We start from the raw sequence: 14,867 nt of genomic DNA, 5'->3' as shown, positions 1-14,867 counted from the left end.
TCGGATTGGCTTAGATTTTCTTCTCCTCGAGTCCTTATTGGAGAATACTTCTTACGTTCGTCAAGGACTAGCGTACGTAAAAAAATACGCCTCTAATTGGCTATCCCTGCCCCCGTGCGCGTTCTCGCGCTGCCATTGGCGGATTCGGGAAAGTGGGCCGGCTGAAGGAGGGACGCTGAGGTAGAGGGTCAGGGGTTAGTGAGGCCGGAAGTGGGTGCAATAAAGTTTCTTCAAGGAGGCCAGGCCGGGGAGAAAGTTGGAACGGCCAGCTAAGGAGGCAGTGTCGTGATCCGGAACAAAATCGAGCCGCGGTGCGGTGCGGAGACTCCATGAGGCCCTGGTGAGTTGGGTCTTCTCCCTCTCCTTAGGTGACCCACTCCTCCACCCCGGAACCCCTCTCCCGGGACCCTACTTCCGGTCTTCATTTGTAAGTCCCGCCCCCCTGAGACCCCCTCCCCGGAAGTCCCACCCCCCATCTTCAGGGGCTCCCCGAACCCCGATTTGTTTTCTGTTTATTGTCCACGACCCCACCCTGCCGCCCAGCTTTCCTGGAAGTCCCACCCCCGGACATGCTTCCAAGCCCTACTGCAAGAAACCTGACGGTAGTTCTTCCAATTCCCCGAGACCCCGCCTCCTGGCGACGGGTCCATCAAAAAGCCTATCTCCCAGAGGGCCAGGGCCCCGCCCCTCGGCGGACAGGCCGGGCGCGGGAGGCCACGCCTCCCCGGGGGCCCCGCCTGAGGCCCCGCCCCTTCCCTGACCACGTCGGGCCGTGCGGGGGGCCTCGCCTCCTGGAAGGCCCCCGTGCACGCGACCTAGGGGCCACGCCCCCTCGGGAACGCTCCGAGTGGGACCTCGGTCCCCTCCTCAGAAGCGCTGTCTTGGGTCCTCAAACCCTTTGCAGACAGAGTTCCCTTTTCTCGCTTGGGCCTCGGGCCCAGCTCTCCCGAGCGCTCCTGCTCCGGCAGGTGGGAAGTCAAAGTGCCCCGCCCGGTTCTGAGCAGTGCGAGGTCCGAGGCAGCACTCTACGTCCCCCTGCCCCCTGCCAAGGGTGGACCCGCTGGACGGGGGCTGGACTTGGGGTTTGGCGCGAGACGGGGAGAGGGGCTTGCTCCCGGGTTCCCAGCCCCGGAGTTTCCCTGCCCAGGACCGACTCCGCCCCAGAGACAGCTGTAGGTCTCACACCTGCACCTCGGGACCTGGTAGGGCCATGGGTTTGTTGGCGTGTGACCTGCGGGTGCGACAGGGGCGAAAGTTCTCTGCTGCCAGAAAACGGTGGCTTGGCGTGGGTGGAGGGGGCAGTGACCTTTTTGCTGTTTGATTTTTTTTTTTTTTTTTGGAAGGGACTCCCCAGCCTCCGCCGTTTCTTTGGCTCTTCTCCGCCCCCTAACCAGAGTTCTTGTCTGGGCATTCCTTCTGGTCCCGCTCGCCCAGCCTTCCCTTCTGGAAACATTCCTGAGGCTTTCGCCATTTCCTGCTACTTGCCTCCTCCTCCCTGCTGGGCCGAGAAGCCACGAGCAGCTTCTCCCCCACACCCAGCCACCCCGACTCACAGTAGGCAAGCTCCTTTCCTATGCAAATTTAAAGAGCCCGACTTCCTCTTTCTTTCCTTCCAAACGCCCACACCTGTTGGTTGTTCCCTGCCTCTGGATTGTGCGGGCTCCCGCAGGAGGAGGGCGTCCTGGCCTGTGTGTGGGGGGGGGGCGGCGTGCGAGGCCAGGGCAGAACCCCTTCCTCAATCTCTCTAGGCCTGAGAGCTGAAGGCCTGAGGAAATGGAGTGACTAAGACCAGGGGAGAGAGTTTAGCACAGTATCTAACACGATTTAAATGCTAGTAGTATCAATGGCTATAGTTTGCGTCTTTGTATCTTCTGGAATTTAAGAATAGGTAATCCCAAAGTGAGCGTGCGGATCGTATGTATTTTCTCCTACTTCTTGTTCGGTGACTTTGCCCCTTCCTCCACGGCCTCCTCGAGCAGAGCTGTGTCTGGGAGCCTCGTGTGGAAGGGATGGGTGGGGCTGTTCCCTGTGTCCAGCCCCAGCCCACCCCTGGCACCCTTGGCACAGGTTTGTCTTCTGCCCCCTCTATCCTGTGCTGGCCTGGAGCCCCCACTTCTCTTGGAGAATTGTTTCACTCTCCCATCTCCTCCAGCCAGACTCTGCCCCTGCTGTTGGGGGGCACTGTGCTCCGTGGTGGACACCTGCACCTTCCCTACTCACCACTGCAAGAGGAGGGGTATGAACCTGTCTGGCGGGTCAGAGCCCTGCCACCTCTCCACCCAGCCGCCCCTGACAGCTTGCTTTGCTGACTCGGCCTGTGGAAGGGGGCACAGAAGAGTGCTGGGCAGGGGGCCGCTGCTCCTTGGCATGGTGGATGCCGTGGTAGGGCCCCATCAGCCTGTCCTCTGCCCCAGCTCCCGCCTGGTGCGCCACCCAGGTTGGACCTCGTTCCCTTTACTTCTCCAGCTTTGCTCTTCCTCTTGGCCCCTCTCTGCGTCCACTGGGACCACTTCCATCCTTTCCCCTTTTCTTAACCTGCTGTCCGCAGCTGTGGTAGCAGAGGGTGCTAATGGCCCAGGCTCCCTGGGGCCACCACCCGACTGTGTGGTAGTGTTATAGGGGTGGCCTGGCCTGGAGGAGGGGGGCATTTGAGTGTTCCACCACGACAGGAAGGAGAGTGCTGAGCTCAGGGATCCCCTCCCTTTTCCACCCCCAGCTCCCTCTGTTTCCTTTCTCATTCCCCCTACCCTCCTGCAGCTTCCTGCTCTCTTTGACCTGCCCATGTCCTGTGTGGATTGATCCAGACCTCCTCTTATTTCCCTCTCCTTCTCATTCCTACATCCTTCCCTCCCACCCCCACTTTACTCCTCCCCAGATTACTGGTGGTTTGTCTGGGGGCGGGGGGGGGGGGGGGGGGGGGGTGGCGGCATGGAGAGCTCTATCCCTGCCAGAGTTCTAGGCTGGGGCTGTGGTGGGGGCTTAGCCCCTTGCAGCCTGTGAGTCAGCACTGTCCTCGGGATTGGTCTCTGGCCTTAGCTCTCCGCCCCTGGGGAGGAGCCAGGCAGCTCTGGGTCCAGCCTGTTCTCTTCTCAGCCCGAGAAGAGGCTCCACGCTGGGCGGGGATGGGGCCTGGAACCATCTGGGTCTGAGCCGGGGGCGCTGGCGCCTCTTGTCCCTCACCCTCCCCAGGACCCTTGAGATCCTGGGCCATAGAGGCCCGGTCAGACTAAGGGCCTGGGGATGCCCCCTGCCTGGCCCCCTTGCCCTGACAGGCAGGGGGGCCGGGCTGGGCAGCAGCCTCCCTCTCACAGCAGCCATGGATCTCCTGCCCCCCAAGCCCAAGTACAACCCACTTCGGAATGAGTCTCTGTCATCGCTGGAGGAGGGGGCTTCGGGGTCCACCCCACCGGAGGAGCTGCCTTCCCCATCGGCCTCGTCCCTGGGGCCCATCCTGCCACCTCTGCCTGGGGATGATAGTCCCACCACCCTGTGCTCCTTCTTCCCCCGGATGAGCAACCTGAAGCTGGCCAACCCAGCTGGGGGGCGCCTGGGGCCAAAGGGGGAGCCAGGAAGGGCAGCTGAGGATGGGGAGGGGATCGTAGGGGTGGCCATGCCAGACTCAGGCCCCCTGCCCCTCCTCCAGGACATGAACAAGCTGAGTGGAGGCGGCGGGCGCAGGACTCGGGTGGAAGGGGGCCAGCTGGGGGGCGAGGAGTGGACCCGCCACGGGAGCTTTGTCAATAAGCCCACGCGGGGCTGGCTGCATCCCAACGACAAAGTCATGGGACCCGGGGTTTCCTACCTGGTTCGGGTAAGTGAACATCCTCCCGTATTCCCTCCTCCCTCCTGCCTCCCCCCTCCCGGACCCCTCCGGTTCCTCTGCTCGCTCCAGCCTTACCCGAACCTCTTGTTTTCTGCTCTTCCTGGCACCTCCCTTGGTTTCAGGGTCCTGTTTCTCATACCTTTCTAGCTCCTAAGCTGCTTCTGCGGCCCCTCCCCTTCCAACTCTGCCTGGGCCCCTTCCTTCTTGTGACACCCCCCCCCCTGCTCACCCCGCCATGCTTAGCACAAAGCCCAGCACATTGCGGGCCCTTAGTAAGTGTTGGAATGAGTGAGCCTTGATTGTGTCCCCCAGCCTCCTCCCTCTGGGGATGTCACTCCACCCCCTCTCCTGCCCTCCCACCCCCAGTGCCCGTCGCTGCCCCCCACATTCTCCTCCCAGATGCCCGAGGCCCTCCTAGCTTGCCCCTTCCTCTGCTCCTTCTTCCTCTGATCTTGCACGTAGTGGGGTGTAGCCGCAGGCAGCGCAAAACTTGGTCTTTACTCTTTCTTTAGGGAGCACGTAGGGAAAAGGCACACGGCTCCTTGTGAAGGGGTGGGGGGAGGCGGCTGACTTGTCCCCCTCCATCCCTCCCTCAGTACATGGGCTGTGTGGAGGTTCTGCAGTCAATGCGTGCCCTGGACTTCAACACCCGCACCCAGGTCACCAGGTTAGTGGGGAGGGGGCAGACGGGGGGAGTCCAGGATTAGTGCGGGGAGCAGGGGAATGGGTCTTAGTCGCTTGCTAGCCATGGCTTCTCTTTAGGTAAAGGGGATTGAGAGAAAGTTAGGGGAGTGAGTCTAAGTCTGAATGAAAAGAGGCACCTCTGGTCTGGATCCTTCTTACTTATCCAGTCCTGTGAGTGGTGGGGGAGGTGGCAGAGCCAGCCGGCAGCTGGAGCCTGAGTATAGAACGGGGTGGGTGGAAGGTTGCTGCTGCCTTTGGGAAGAGGGAGTCGGACATTTGGTAGCTGGAAGGGGGTGGGGCCAGACCCACTGAGGCCCTAACCCAATCAGCCAGGAAGTGGCCTCTCCATGTCATCAAATATTAAAGGCCCTTAATTCAATCCACCACGACAAAGAGCCTGGAGTGCCCCTGGAGTCTGGCCTGGTCTTCCCCTCCCCCTGCCCTGTGGCAGCCCCAGCTGAGTGGGAGGCAGGCTCTGGGTCTAAGGACCCCTTTCTCCCCAGGGAGGCCATCAGTCTGGTGTGTGAGGCTGTGCCCGGTGCCAAGGGGGCGACAAGGAGGAGAAAGGTACCTGGGGCCGATGGGGCTGGGCGTGCTGCTGGGAAATGTGGGGGAGCAGGCCAAAAGGCAGAGGGTGGGGGATTCCTGGAGTGGAGAACCCCCACCTTCTGAGATCCTTGGGCCCTTCCCTAGCCCTGTAGCCGCCCGCTCAGTTCCATCCTGGGGAGGAGTAACCTGAAATTTGCGGGGATGCCAATCACTCTCACCGTCTCTACCAGCAGCCTCAATCTTATGGCCGCGGACTGCAAACAGGTTGGTGGGGTTGGGTGAGGGGGCTAGAGACGCTGTTGGGAGGGCTGAGCCGGGGCCTGGTCACAGGGCCAGGAGCTAAGACAGGAAGGACGGAGGAGCTTAGAGGGACTTGGGCTAAGAAGCCAAAAGGGAGGGACTGACACTCCAGGGCTGTGGGGCGGGGCTGGGGGTGCCCAGGTGCCCCAGGGCCGCCTGACCCATGCCGTTCCCTCCTTTCTCCGTGCCCTGCACTAACCCTCAGATCATCGCCAACCACCACATGCAGTCTATCTCCTTTGCGTCCGGTGGGGACCCGGTGAGTTGGGCAGCAGGGCGGGGGGGGGGTGGGAAGAGTAGGGGCCACACCAGCTGGAAAAGAGGGTGTGCTGGGATCAAAGTGGTGCCTGGGAAGGCCTGGGTTGTGTAGGGGTCAGGGGTGAGGTGGGCTGTATAAAACTGAGCTAAGGGGCTGCTTCTGACCCTGCCCACCCCAGGACACAGCTGAGTACGTCGCCTATGTTGCCAAAGACCCGGTGAATCAGAGAGGTGAGGCGTGGTGGGGAGCGCTGGGTGGGGCCAGCTATCCGAGAGGCAGGTGAGCAGGACCTGGGGAGCTAAGCAGGGGCTCCTGCCGGGAAGACGAGGGCCCCTGGCTGCGCCGCCTCCCAGCAGGCCGCCTCTGCTGTGCCCCCAGCCTGCCACATCCTGGAGTGTCCCGAAGGGCTCGCTCAGGATGTCATCAGCACCATCGGCCAGGCCTTCGAGTTGCGCTTCAAACAATACCTCAGGAACCCGCCCAAGCTGGTCACCCCTCATGACAGGTGAGCGGGTGCGGAGGGTGAGGGGCAGCTTCTGGGCCCCAGGTCCGAATGGAGAAAGCAGGTCTGCTCCACTGCTCACACTCGAGCCCAGAGAGGGTCGGGGGTGAAAATAACCTGTGTGCGTGTTTCCCACTTCCTGCTATTCTTGCGTTTCCTGTGGCTGTCAGGAAAGTCTGGCCGGGCCCTGTCTGCTGCAGGCCCGCTCTTCCTCTCGCGTGCCGGGCCACCGCGCTGCCAGCCTGTCTCTCTCTCTTGCCCGTTTCTCCATCCTTAGGGAGGGAGGATGTCTTTTTCCTGAGAGCTCTACCTTTCTTTCCCACCTTAAGGCCGGTAGCTATTGAGTATTTAGAGGAGATTGAACTATTTTGGAGCACATCCCTTGCCTCCTTGTGCTTCTTCTCCCTATTGGGAGATAGCATGATAATCGAGGGCATGAACTCTAAAATCAAATCTGATATTATAACTCAGCTCCGCAACCCTTTAATTGTGAAACCACAGGCAAGTTTCTCCACCTCTGAGCCTCATCTCTCTTCTGTCGCTGCGGAAGGAGGTAATAGCTACCTTGCAGGGCTCCCGGGAGGATGGCACGGCTGTGTCTAGAAAACAGCCAGCCTCAGGCCCGCCCTGCAGGAAGTGCCCGGCCCATGGCCACTGTCTGTGCCCTCCCTCCCTCCTGTTCCTCTCAGGATGACTGGTTTTGATGGCTCAGCTTGGGATGAGGAGGAGGAAGAGCCACCTGACCACCAGTACTATAATGACTTCCCCGGGAAGGAACCCCCCCTTGGGGGAGTGGTGGACATGAGGCTTCGGGAAGGAGCCCCCCCCCTTGGGGCTACTCGACCCACTCCACCCATTGGCCAGACCCCCAGCCACCTGGGAGCAACGCTGGTAAGTTACTTGGATGGAGGTGGGCTGGGCCTGGGACCTGGGATGGGAGTGGCTGGTTTGGGCTTCTGGTCTCATCTTATTTTTGTCCCTGCAGCCGGTGGGGCAGCCTGTTGGGGGAGACCCAGAAATTCGCAAACAGATGCCACCTCCACCACCCTGTGCAGGTGTGAAGGGAGCGGGGAGGTGTAGGGGCAGGGGTGCAGGAGGCAGGGCTGGCGTCACTGTGACGCCTCCCTTTCCTCAGCAGGAAAAGAGCTCTTTGATGATCCTTCCTATGTCAACGTCCAGAACCTAGACAAGGCCCGGCAAGCAGGGGGTGGGGCTGGGCCCCCCAATCCTGCCATCAATGGCAGCACGCCCCGAGACCTCTTTGACATGAGTGAGTGCTCCTCTCTCCTTTTCTGCATCTGTGTCTTCCCACTCGGGTCCTCTTCTGCCTTGCTCTCCTTCCAGGCTTTTGCTCCCTGAAGGTCTGGGTCCTGGCCTGTGTTGTGCCAGCTGCCTCTCTTGCCCCCTCTCTCAACCCCCAGAGCCCTTCGAAGATGCCCTTCGGGTGCCTCCGCCTGCCCAGGCCGTGGCCATGGCTGAACAGCTCCGAGGGGAGCCCTGGTTCCACGGGAAGCTGAGCCGGCGGGAAGCTGAGGCTCTGTTGCAGCTCAACGGGGACTTCCTGGTGCGGGAGAGCACGACCACGCCAGGACAGTATGTGCTCACTGGCTTGCATAGTGGGCAGCCCAAGCACCTGCTGCTGGTGGACCCAGAGGGCGTGGTGAGTGGAGCAGCGGTGTGTGTTGTGGGGGGGCAGAAAGGGCTCCTGCGTAGCCATGCATCTCCCCTCGCCGCCTCCCGCTTTCCCTGCTTGGCATGTGAATATGGGCACCCTTCCCAGTGGGATGGCATCCTTCCCTTCTCATACCCCTGAGCCCGAGCTCTGTTCCTTTCAGTCCTCAATTCCCCAGCCCTGACGTGCGTCTGAGCTAGAAGGTGTTTAGCTGGCCTGAGCCCCTCTTCTGACAAGGACACCATCCTGGAGAGGTGGTGATGCCCAGCGTCAGATGGCTAGAGCCTGGAAACCCCAAGTCTCCTTTTCCAAGAGGAGCCAGGGACCTCCCCAGCACCTCCAGACTCAGGGCTCAGCTCGGCGCCCTGTCGCCTGTCCGCCCCGCCCCCCTGTCCCTCCTGACTTTGGGCTCTTTGCTACAGCAATCCCAGCCTCCTTTCGCCATCTTTCTGTAGTGTGTGTCCCCCTCTGAGACATGCCACCTTCTAGGTCAGGGGAGTAGATATCGCCCAGCTTCTCAGTTTCTGGGGCTGATGTCCTCTCTGCCCACTTCCGGAACTGGCTGTGGATTCCTTCTAGAGAAGCTTCAGCGATCTGGACTGACAGCACTCCCGTCGCGGTCTCTCTCTCCTTCCTCAACCCCCTTGAACATTCCCGTTTCTGCAGTCTCGGGGGCAGAGGTCTTAGTTGACTCCTCACCTGAATTCACTCCTCAGGTTCGGACAAAGGATCACCGCTTTGAGAGTGTCAGCCACCTCATCAGCTACCACGTGGACAATCACTTGCCCATCATCTCTGCGGGCAGTGAACTGTGTCTACAGCAGCCCGTGGAGCGGAAGCTGTGATCCATCTCAGTGCTTTCTCCCCGAAGGGGCCCTCCCACCCCTTCCACCCTATTCCTTGATTCTCAGGACCTCATTTGGGAGTGTTCTGTGGGCTTGGCCTTGTGGTGGAGCCCCGAATAGTGTGGACATGGTTCAGCATCCGGCTGAATGCGAGGGTTTGTCAGTAGCCGGGGGTAGAATCCTGTTTCTCCCCAAACTTTACCAAAGTATTACTGTACAGAGTGGCTCCCTTCCCTGGGCCTTTCCTGTGCCAATCTGATACCCCCTTCCCCAAGAAGGCGGGTGCTTGAGGCCTAGGCAGCATGCCTCCTTGAAGTGAGAAAGGCCTAATGGGGCAATCACCTTTCCAGGGAAGGGGGAATGAATCACGCCTTTGGTCTACCCCTGGGCTCAGGGTACCCCAGACCCCTCTCAACAGCCCTCCCTCCAAGTGGTTAAACTTTGTGCCTTTGACCATGTCCTAGGTCTGAAGATATTTTATGCAAAGAGTTCTTGAGCCCCTGAGGTCGAGGGTGTGGGGGTGCTGACACCTTCTTGGCTTCTGGGACCCTGTCCTCTCCTTGCTCAGCACCCCCTCCAGTTTGGGTTGGGAAAACAGAGGCAGGAATGGCAGCTGTCCCCTCTCCCTGGGGATAGGCAACCCTTAGAGATTGCCTCAGAGCCCCCCTTCCTGGCCAGCGGGGGGGATGGACCCCTCCCTTGCTCAGTGCCTCCTGGCCAGGGGGGGGCCCCTCACTCAAGGGGTCTGTATATACATTTCGTAAGTCGTTCCCCCCCCCCCCCCCCCCCGATGTTGCATGCATATTATACTCTACAGCCAAAGCATAGTCCTTGGTCCTGCAGCCTCTACCCCTGCCGCCTCCTACTGGGGTGGGCAGGTGGTGGGGGTGGGGGCGGTGACTGGATTCGGGCCTCCTCAACTGGTAACTCTCCCAGGCGGATTTGTGGAGGCAGGAACGGGGGCATTGAGACGAAAGCAGTAGACAATCCCCAAATGCCATCTGTAGATTTGGGAAGGCATTTATTTTATATGCATATATTTTAGGGCTGTAGATTTATTTTCCTTGTTTTCCATGGCTTATCTTCAGCACAAAATGACAATAATCAATTACGTGTACACGTCACCTCTGACTTTTCAAAGCCCTTTTACAATGATTGGCATTTTCCTCCTCCCAGCCTTCGAGGCAGTTGGGCCCGACAGCATTCTCTTTTCTACCAGAGACCGGGGTCTGAGAAGCAGATCCTGAGCCAGGACTGGACGGAGCGAAGCGGGGGGGCCGCAGGGGTGTGAGCAGCTTCACACCTGCAGTGACAGGCCCTGGTAGAGGCCGCCTGCGCCACCCCGCCGGCCCGGAGCCCCGGAGCCCGTCCTGCCGCTGCGAGTTTAGGTCTCGGTCCTGGCCTTTTCGCTTCGTTTGACACGGTGTCTCCACGGGTCTCACTATACCAAAGGGAAATCCTCTTCATTAAAGTCCCTCTTTCTTGTACCTCGGCTTCGTGGTCCCTGTTGCTGCCCGTGCTCGGTCGCCGCTTCCACCCCGTCGGGGGCGGGGGGCGGCCCCTCCCGCACGGACGTGTCCCCGCCCGCGCCGCGCACCCCCTCGGCCGCCGGGTGGTCCGGCCCGGGCCCCGCCCCCTCGCCGCGCGCTGGTGGCGGCCGCGCCGACTTCCGCTTCCGGCTGCCGCCGCCGCCGCCGCCGCCGCTGCTGCTGCTGGTGTGGCCGCGGGCTGGCGGCTGGCGCTCCGCTCGTCCCCCGGCCTCACCGCCTGGCCTGGCCGCTCCTCGCGGGCGCCCCGACGCCCCTCCCGGCGATGGTGCCGCCCGAGGGCGCGTCCGTCCCCCGCCACCGCTGACCCCGGCCCCCCCGCCCCATGGCCGCCTCGGCGCCGCCCCCACCGGACAAGCTGGAGGGAGGTGGCGGCCCCGCACCGCCCCCTGCGCCGCCCGGCACCGGGAGGAAGCAGGGCAAGGCCGGTGAGAGCGCCGAGGGGCTGGGCCCGCGGGGCCCTCGGGGGGCCGGGGGCCGGGGGCCGGGGGCGGGTGCTCCGGGGGCCCGACGGGAGGCTCGGGCGGGAGGGGTGGGGGTCGGGTGTCCGAGATGGAGGATCCCGGGGTTGGGAGACACACGGACGGCCGGAGCCCCCGGGGAGTCGGAGGGGCGGTCTGTTGTTAAAAGGAAGAGGCGGCTGAGAGTGTGGTCGTGCAGCGTGTCTCGTGTGGCACCTTTGTTCGTATTGGTGGAGTCAGTGGGCGAGCGCCTGTCCGAGTTAGAAGAGCTGCTCCAGGCGCGTCCGGGGGACTGGCGGTGGGGCAGCCTCAGGGAAACCTGTTTGTGTCCGCCTTCTGCTGCGCTTCCAGGTCTGCAGATGAAGAGCCCAGAGAAGAAGCGAAGGAAGTCCAACACTCAGGTGAGTGCGGCTTGATGGCCGTGGGGTCGTTCGTAGCCCCCGCTGCCGTGGGTGTGTACCTTGCCCAGGTGCGGAGCGAAGAGAAAGCTGCTCTGCTTCTGGCCCTTTCGCTCCACTTCCTAACAAACGGGGGGTGGGGGCGGTCAGGCCGTGGGACCACTGATCTTATCAGTCAGGCCGGGGGTCTTCCTCTCCCCCCACGTTTCCTGTCCTGGTTCGCTCCTGGTAGGTGACACCTACCACTTAACTGAGGTTTTTGGTAATGATTTCTCCAGCACTTTGTGATAATGGCGCTTTAACAGTTTTGGGAGGTAGGCATTGTCCCTATTTTACAGACAAATCTGAGGCTTTAAAAAGTGGAACGCCTGCCCAAGGGTCTTGAGGTTATTCGGCGTCAGAGCTGGGATCCCGGCACAGTTCTGCCTGCTTTCTCCACCCTCTGTTTCTCTATTGCAGTCTGAGGTCTCTCTCGATTTACATCCGAGTTGGCCGTTGGGAGCGTCCAGAACACGTTCTGTGTTTCTGCTGCTCTCCTGGTTTTTAGCTGTGTGTTCCCCCCGCCCCATGAACCTCTTTCCCTCATCTGTTCCCCACTAGGGCCCTGCATACTCACATCTGACGGAGTTTGCGCCACCCCCGACTCCCATGGTGGATCACCTGGTTGCATCCAACCCTTTTGAGGATGACTTCGGAGCCCCTAAGGTGGGGGGCGCGGCCCCTCCATTCCTTGGCAGTCCTGTCCCCTTTGGAGGCTTCCGTGTACAGGGGGGCATGGCAGGCCAGGTACCCCCAGGCTACAGCACTGGGGGTGGAGGGGGCCCCCAGCCTCTTCGTCGACAGCCCCCCCCTTTCCCTCCCAACCCTATGGGCCCTGCTTTCAACATGCCCCCCCAGGGCCCCGGCTACCCACCCCCAGGCAACATGAACTTTCCTAGCCAACCCTTCAACCAGCCTCTGGGTCAGAACTTCAGCCCTCCTGGTGGGCAGATGATGCCAGGCCCGGTGGGGGGATTTGGCCCCATGATCTCACCCACCATGGGACAACCTCCCAGAGGGGAGCTGGGCCCCCCTTCTCTCCCCCAACGCTTTGCCCAGCCAGGAGCACCTTTTGGCCCTTCTCCTCTCCAGAGACCTGGTCAGGGGCTCCCCAGCCTGCCCCCCAACACAAGTCCCTTCCCTGGCCCGGACCCTGGCTTTCCTGGCCCTGGTGGTGAGGATGGGGGAAAGCCCCTGAATCCACCTGCTCCCACTGCTTTTCCCCAGGAGCCTCACTCAGGCTCCCCAGCCGCTGCTGTTAATGGAAATCAGCCCAGTTTCCCCCCAAACAGCAGTGGGCGGGGTGGGGGAACTCCAGATGCCAACAGCCTGGCACCCCCCAGCAAGGCGGGTGGGGGCTCAGGGCCCCAGCCTCCCCCAGGCCTGGTGTACCCGTGTGGCGCCTGTCGCAGTGAGGTGAATGATGACCAGGACGCCATCCTGTGTGAGGCCTCCTGCCAGAAGTGGTTCCACCGTGAGTGTACAGGCATGACAGAGAGCGCGTACGGGCTGCTGACCACCGAGGCCTCCGCCGTCTGGGCTTGCGATCTCTGCCTCAAGACCAAGGAGATCCAGTCTGTGTACATCCGTGAGGGTGTGGGGCAGCTGGTGGCTGCTAACGATGGGTGATGCCGACCAGGGGGATGGTTTCCACTGGCTTCCCGTCTCCATGGGGCAGAAACACAGTGGCTCCTGGGGGCAGAGAAGGAACTGAGGTGGGCAGGCAGAAGAGCCTGGATTGCTCACTTTTCTGGAAACTTACACGTACACGTTGAGATCAACAGAGATCCAGGGAACCAAAGCCCTGCCGAGCATTGTGGTGGCTCCAGTCCCCGAAGGCTGAGGGGTGTGGCTGCAAGAGAAGAGAGGCTGGAGGAAGATCTGGAGGGCAGGGGTCTCCTCCGGGCAGATGATGGACGCCCCAGCACCTGTGCCTAACACTCCTAGCGAGCCCCACAGCTGCAGCCTTAGTGTTTGGAGTGACGTGGTAAAAGGTTCTGGCCAGAGGAGTTGGGGTCCCATCCCTGCAGTAGCCTTTTCATGGGCTTTAGGAGACAGCTTTAGGGAATAAATGGGGAATTTTCCTTTTTCTCACCCTCCCCTTGCCTCCTCCTAAGACTTAACCCAAGTCCTACCCCTTCAGAGAACCAAATAGCTTGAAAAAGCAGGAGAGCTCTTGGCTGGGGCAGTTTCTTGGTGATTTGGGGCTTTAAGACTGTCTGTGGGTAAGAGATGATGTCCGGACATGTGTCCCTCATACCAAAGCCATTTGGCCCTTTCTCAGCCTCTTATGGGGTTTTCTCCTAATGACCATATTTTGCCAAAAATTGGGATATGCGGTCTGACAGACCGGGATATTTGAAGTTCAGACCGTCCTGGAACATGGACTCTGCTCGCATGGCCCTCCCCGGCTCGCCCATTTGTTGCACGGTCTTGTCCGCGCTGGTCTAGAGCTTTTGGCCCCGTATTCCTCTGCCTCCCTGGCTCGGCTGAAGGGAAGCCTGGAAAGGCACAGAACCCTTATACCTCATCTGATCGAAGGATCCCTGTCCCAGCCCGTGGGGGGCCATTGCTGTGGTCCTGAGGTGCAGTCCAGGGTCTGGGTGTGTTTTGTTTCTCTCTCCCTGCCCTTCTGGGTATCTTGGACCGGGTGATTAGCGGTTTTTCCTCTCAGCCAGAAGCCTGCACTGGGCTTTATGTGTTCCTATTTTATTTTTCAGGCACTGCCTGCCAGAGATGGGCCCAGGGCCTGGTGGGAGCCCTGCACTGCAGCTCAAGCACACATTCCTCAGTGGGGTGGGGAAGGCAGGCACAGGCGTGGCCCAGAGAGGAGCTAGTGGTCCCCTGGCCGCTTCTCTGGGGACCCTAGCCTGTGAAGACTTAGCAAATGCACTGCAGAGCGCATTTGGCTGCCCAGGTGGGGCAGCGGCTTTGAGGCTGTGGGAAAGAAGGGAGGGGGTTGGGGGCTTCTCTCTTCCAGGGACCAGCCCCCTCCCCCCAGCTTTGTGTTGTGTTTGTTGTTTTGTTGCCCCTCTTTTATCTGTTGCTATTTTTGTGATGTCTTCCTCCCCTGACCCCCATCTCTGCCTTTTGTAAGTGGCTCCTGGGGGAGGAGTCTGCTCAGTCCTTCTGTTCCTCTCCACTACTTTTTGGAAGAAAACGGGGGTGGCAGAGATGTGGTGGGGGTCTTTTGTACGGTTGGATTAATAAAAGGACTTGAAAACCCAGACAAGGACTCCTGCTGTTTCTGCACACAAAGGTTGGAATGAGCCTCTCACCGGTGGGAAGGATGCTTGAGGGGTGAGGATACGTATGTGCCCCAGGGCTCCTGGCGGCGGGCCCCTGAACTGATCCTGGTACTAGTCGAGGAGCCAAGGGAGGCCCTAGTGCGCCACCCGTACCCGAGTCCCGGAGTGAAAACACGTCTCCTTTCTGGGCACATTCCTGGGCCAGGCCTGCAGCCAGGGCCTCGGGGACAAGTGCCGTTAGTGCTTCTGGGTTTAGCACCCCCCTCCCTGCACCCCCGGTCAAGTGTAGTGGGAAGGGGCTGCCCCTGGTCCAGCAGATTTCATGTGGGGACGCTTCCCAGACCCCCACCCCTCCCCTTCTAGAAGAGTAGCATCGGCACCCTGCCTCTGCACCGGAGCTGGGGGAGAACAGCGGGAGAGCTATTGCCAACCCTCCGCTCGCCGTGTCCCTTCCCCCATCCTGCAGCTGCGTCTGTCTGTCCTACGGTCGACCTTGGCCCTCTGTCTCGGGAGGTGCCTCTGCCTTTCAGTTGGGTCTTC

General features: G+C 61.0%; 2 protein-coding genes across 7 annotated transcripts; both read left to right on the top strand.

Annotated features, from left to right (window-relative positions):
* The first annotated feature begins 183 nt into the window (after nucleotides 1-183).
* Nucleotides 184-10,121, top strand: SHC1 (SHC adaptor protein 1). 6 transcript variants are annotated; one of them, XM_027612678.2, is made up of 13 exons: nucleotides 184-340; nucleotides 3,644-3,811; nucleotides 4,420-4,490; nucleotides 5,011-5,074; nucleotides 5,201-5,320; nucleotides 5,562-5,615; nucleotides 5,794-5,845; nucleotides 5,994-6,120; nucleotides 6,807-7,008; nucleotides 7,103-7,172; nucleotides 7,253-7,387; nucleotides 7,539-7,777; nucleotides 8,506-10,121. In XM_027612678.2, the coding sequence occupies exons 2-13, from the start codon at nucleotides 3,647-3,649 to the stop codon at nucleotides 8,632-8,634; spliced, it is 1,428 nt and encodes a 475-aa protein (XP_027468479.1). In that variant the 5' UTR covers nucleotides 184-340; nucleotides 3,644-3,646; the 3' UTR covers nucleotides 8,635-10,121. The 6 variants fall into 6 exon arrangements, with proteins under 6 accessions (XP_027468479.1, XP_027468476.1, XP_027468473.1 ...); XM_027612672.2 differs by lacking the exon at nucleotides 184-340 and adding an exon at nucleotides 731-1,202; XM_027612673.2 differs by lacking the exon at nucleotides 184-340 and adding an exon at nucleotides 734-1,202 and having other exon boundaries at nucleotides 7,256-7,387.
* A 200-nt stretch (nucleotides 10,122-10,321) lies between these two features.
* On the top strand, nucleotides 10,322-14,301 carry PYGO2 (pygopus family PHD finger 2). The gene is made up of 3 exons (XM_027613727.2): nucleotides 10,322-10,609; nucleotides 10,994-11,043; nucleotides 11,641-14,301. Exons 1-3 carry the CDS (start codon nucleotides 10,507-10,509, stop codon nucleotides 12,706-12,708), a joined length of 1,221 nt encoding a protein of 406 aa, XP_027469528.1. The 5' UTR covers nucleotides 10,322-10,506; the 3' UTR covers nucleotides 12,709-14,301.
* Nucleotides 14,302-14,867: the final 566 nt, after the last annotated feature.

Source organism: Zalophus californianus, chromosome 10 (assembly GCF_009762305.2).
Source record: "Zalophus californianus isolate mZalCal1 chromosome 10, mZalCal1.pri.v2, whole genome shotgun sequence".
NCBI classification, from domain to species: Eukaryota; Metazoa; Chordata; class Mammalia; order Carnivora; family Otariidae; genus Zalophus; species Zalophus californianus.
The sequence above is the reverse complement of the archived record's forward strand: the minus strand, read 5'-3'. Positions and strand labels throughout refer to the sequence as shown.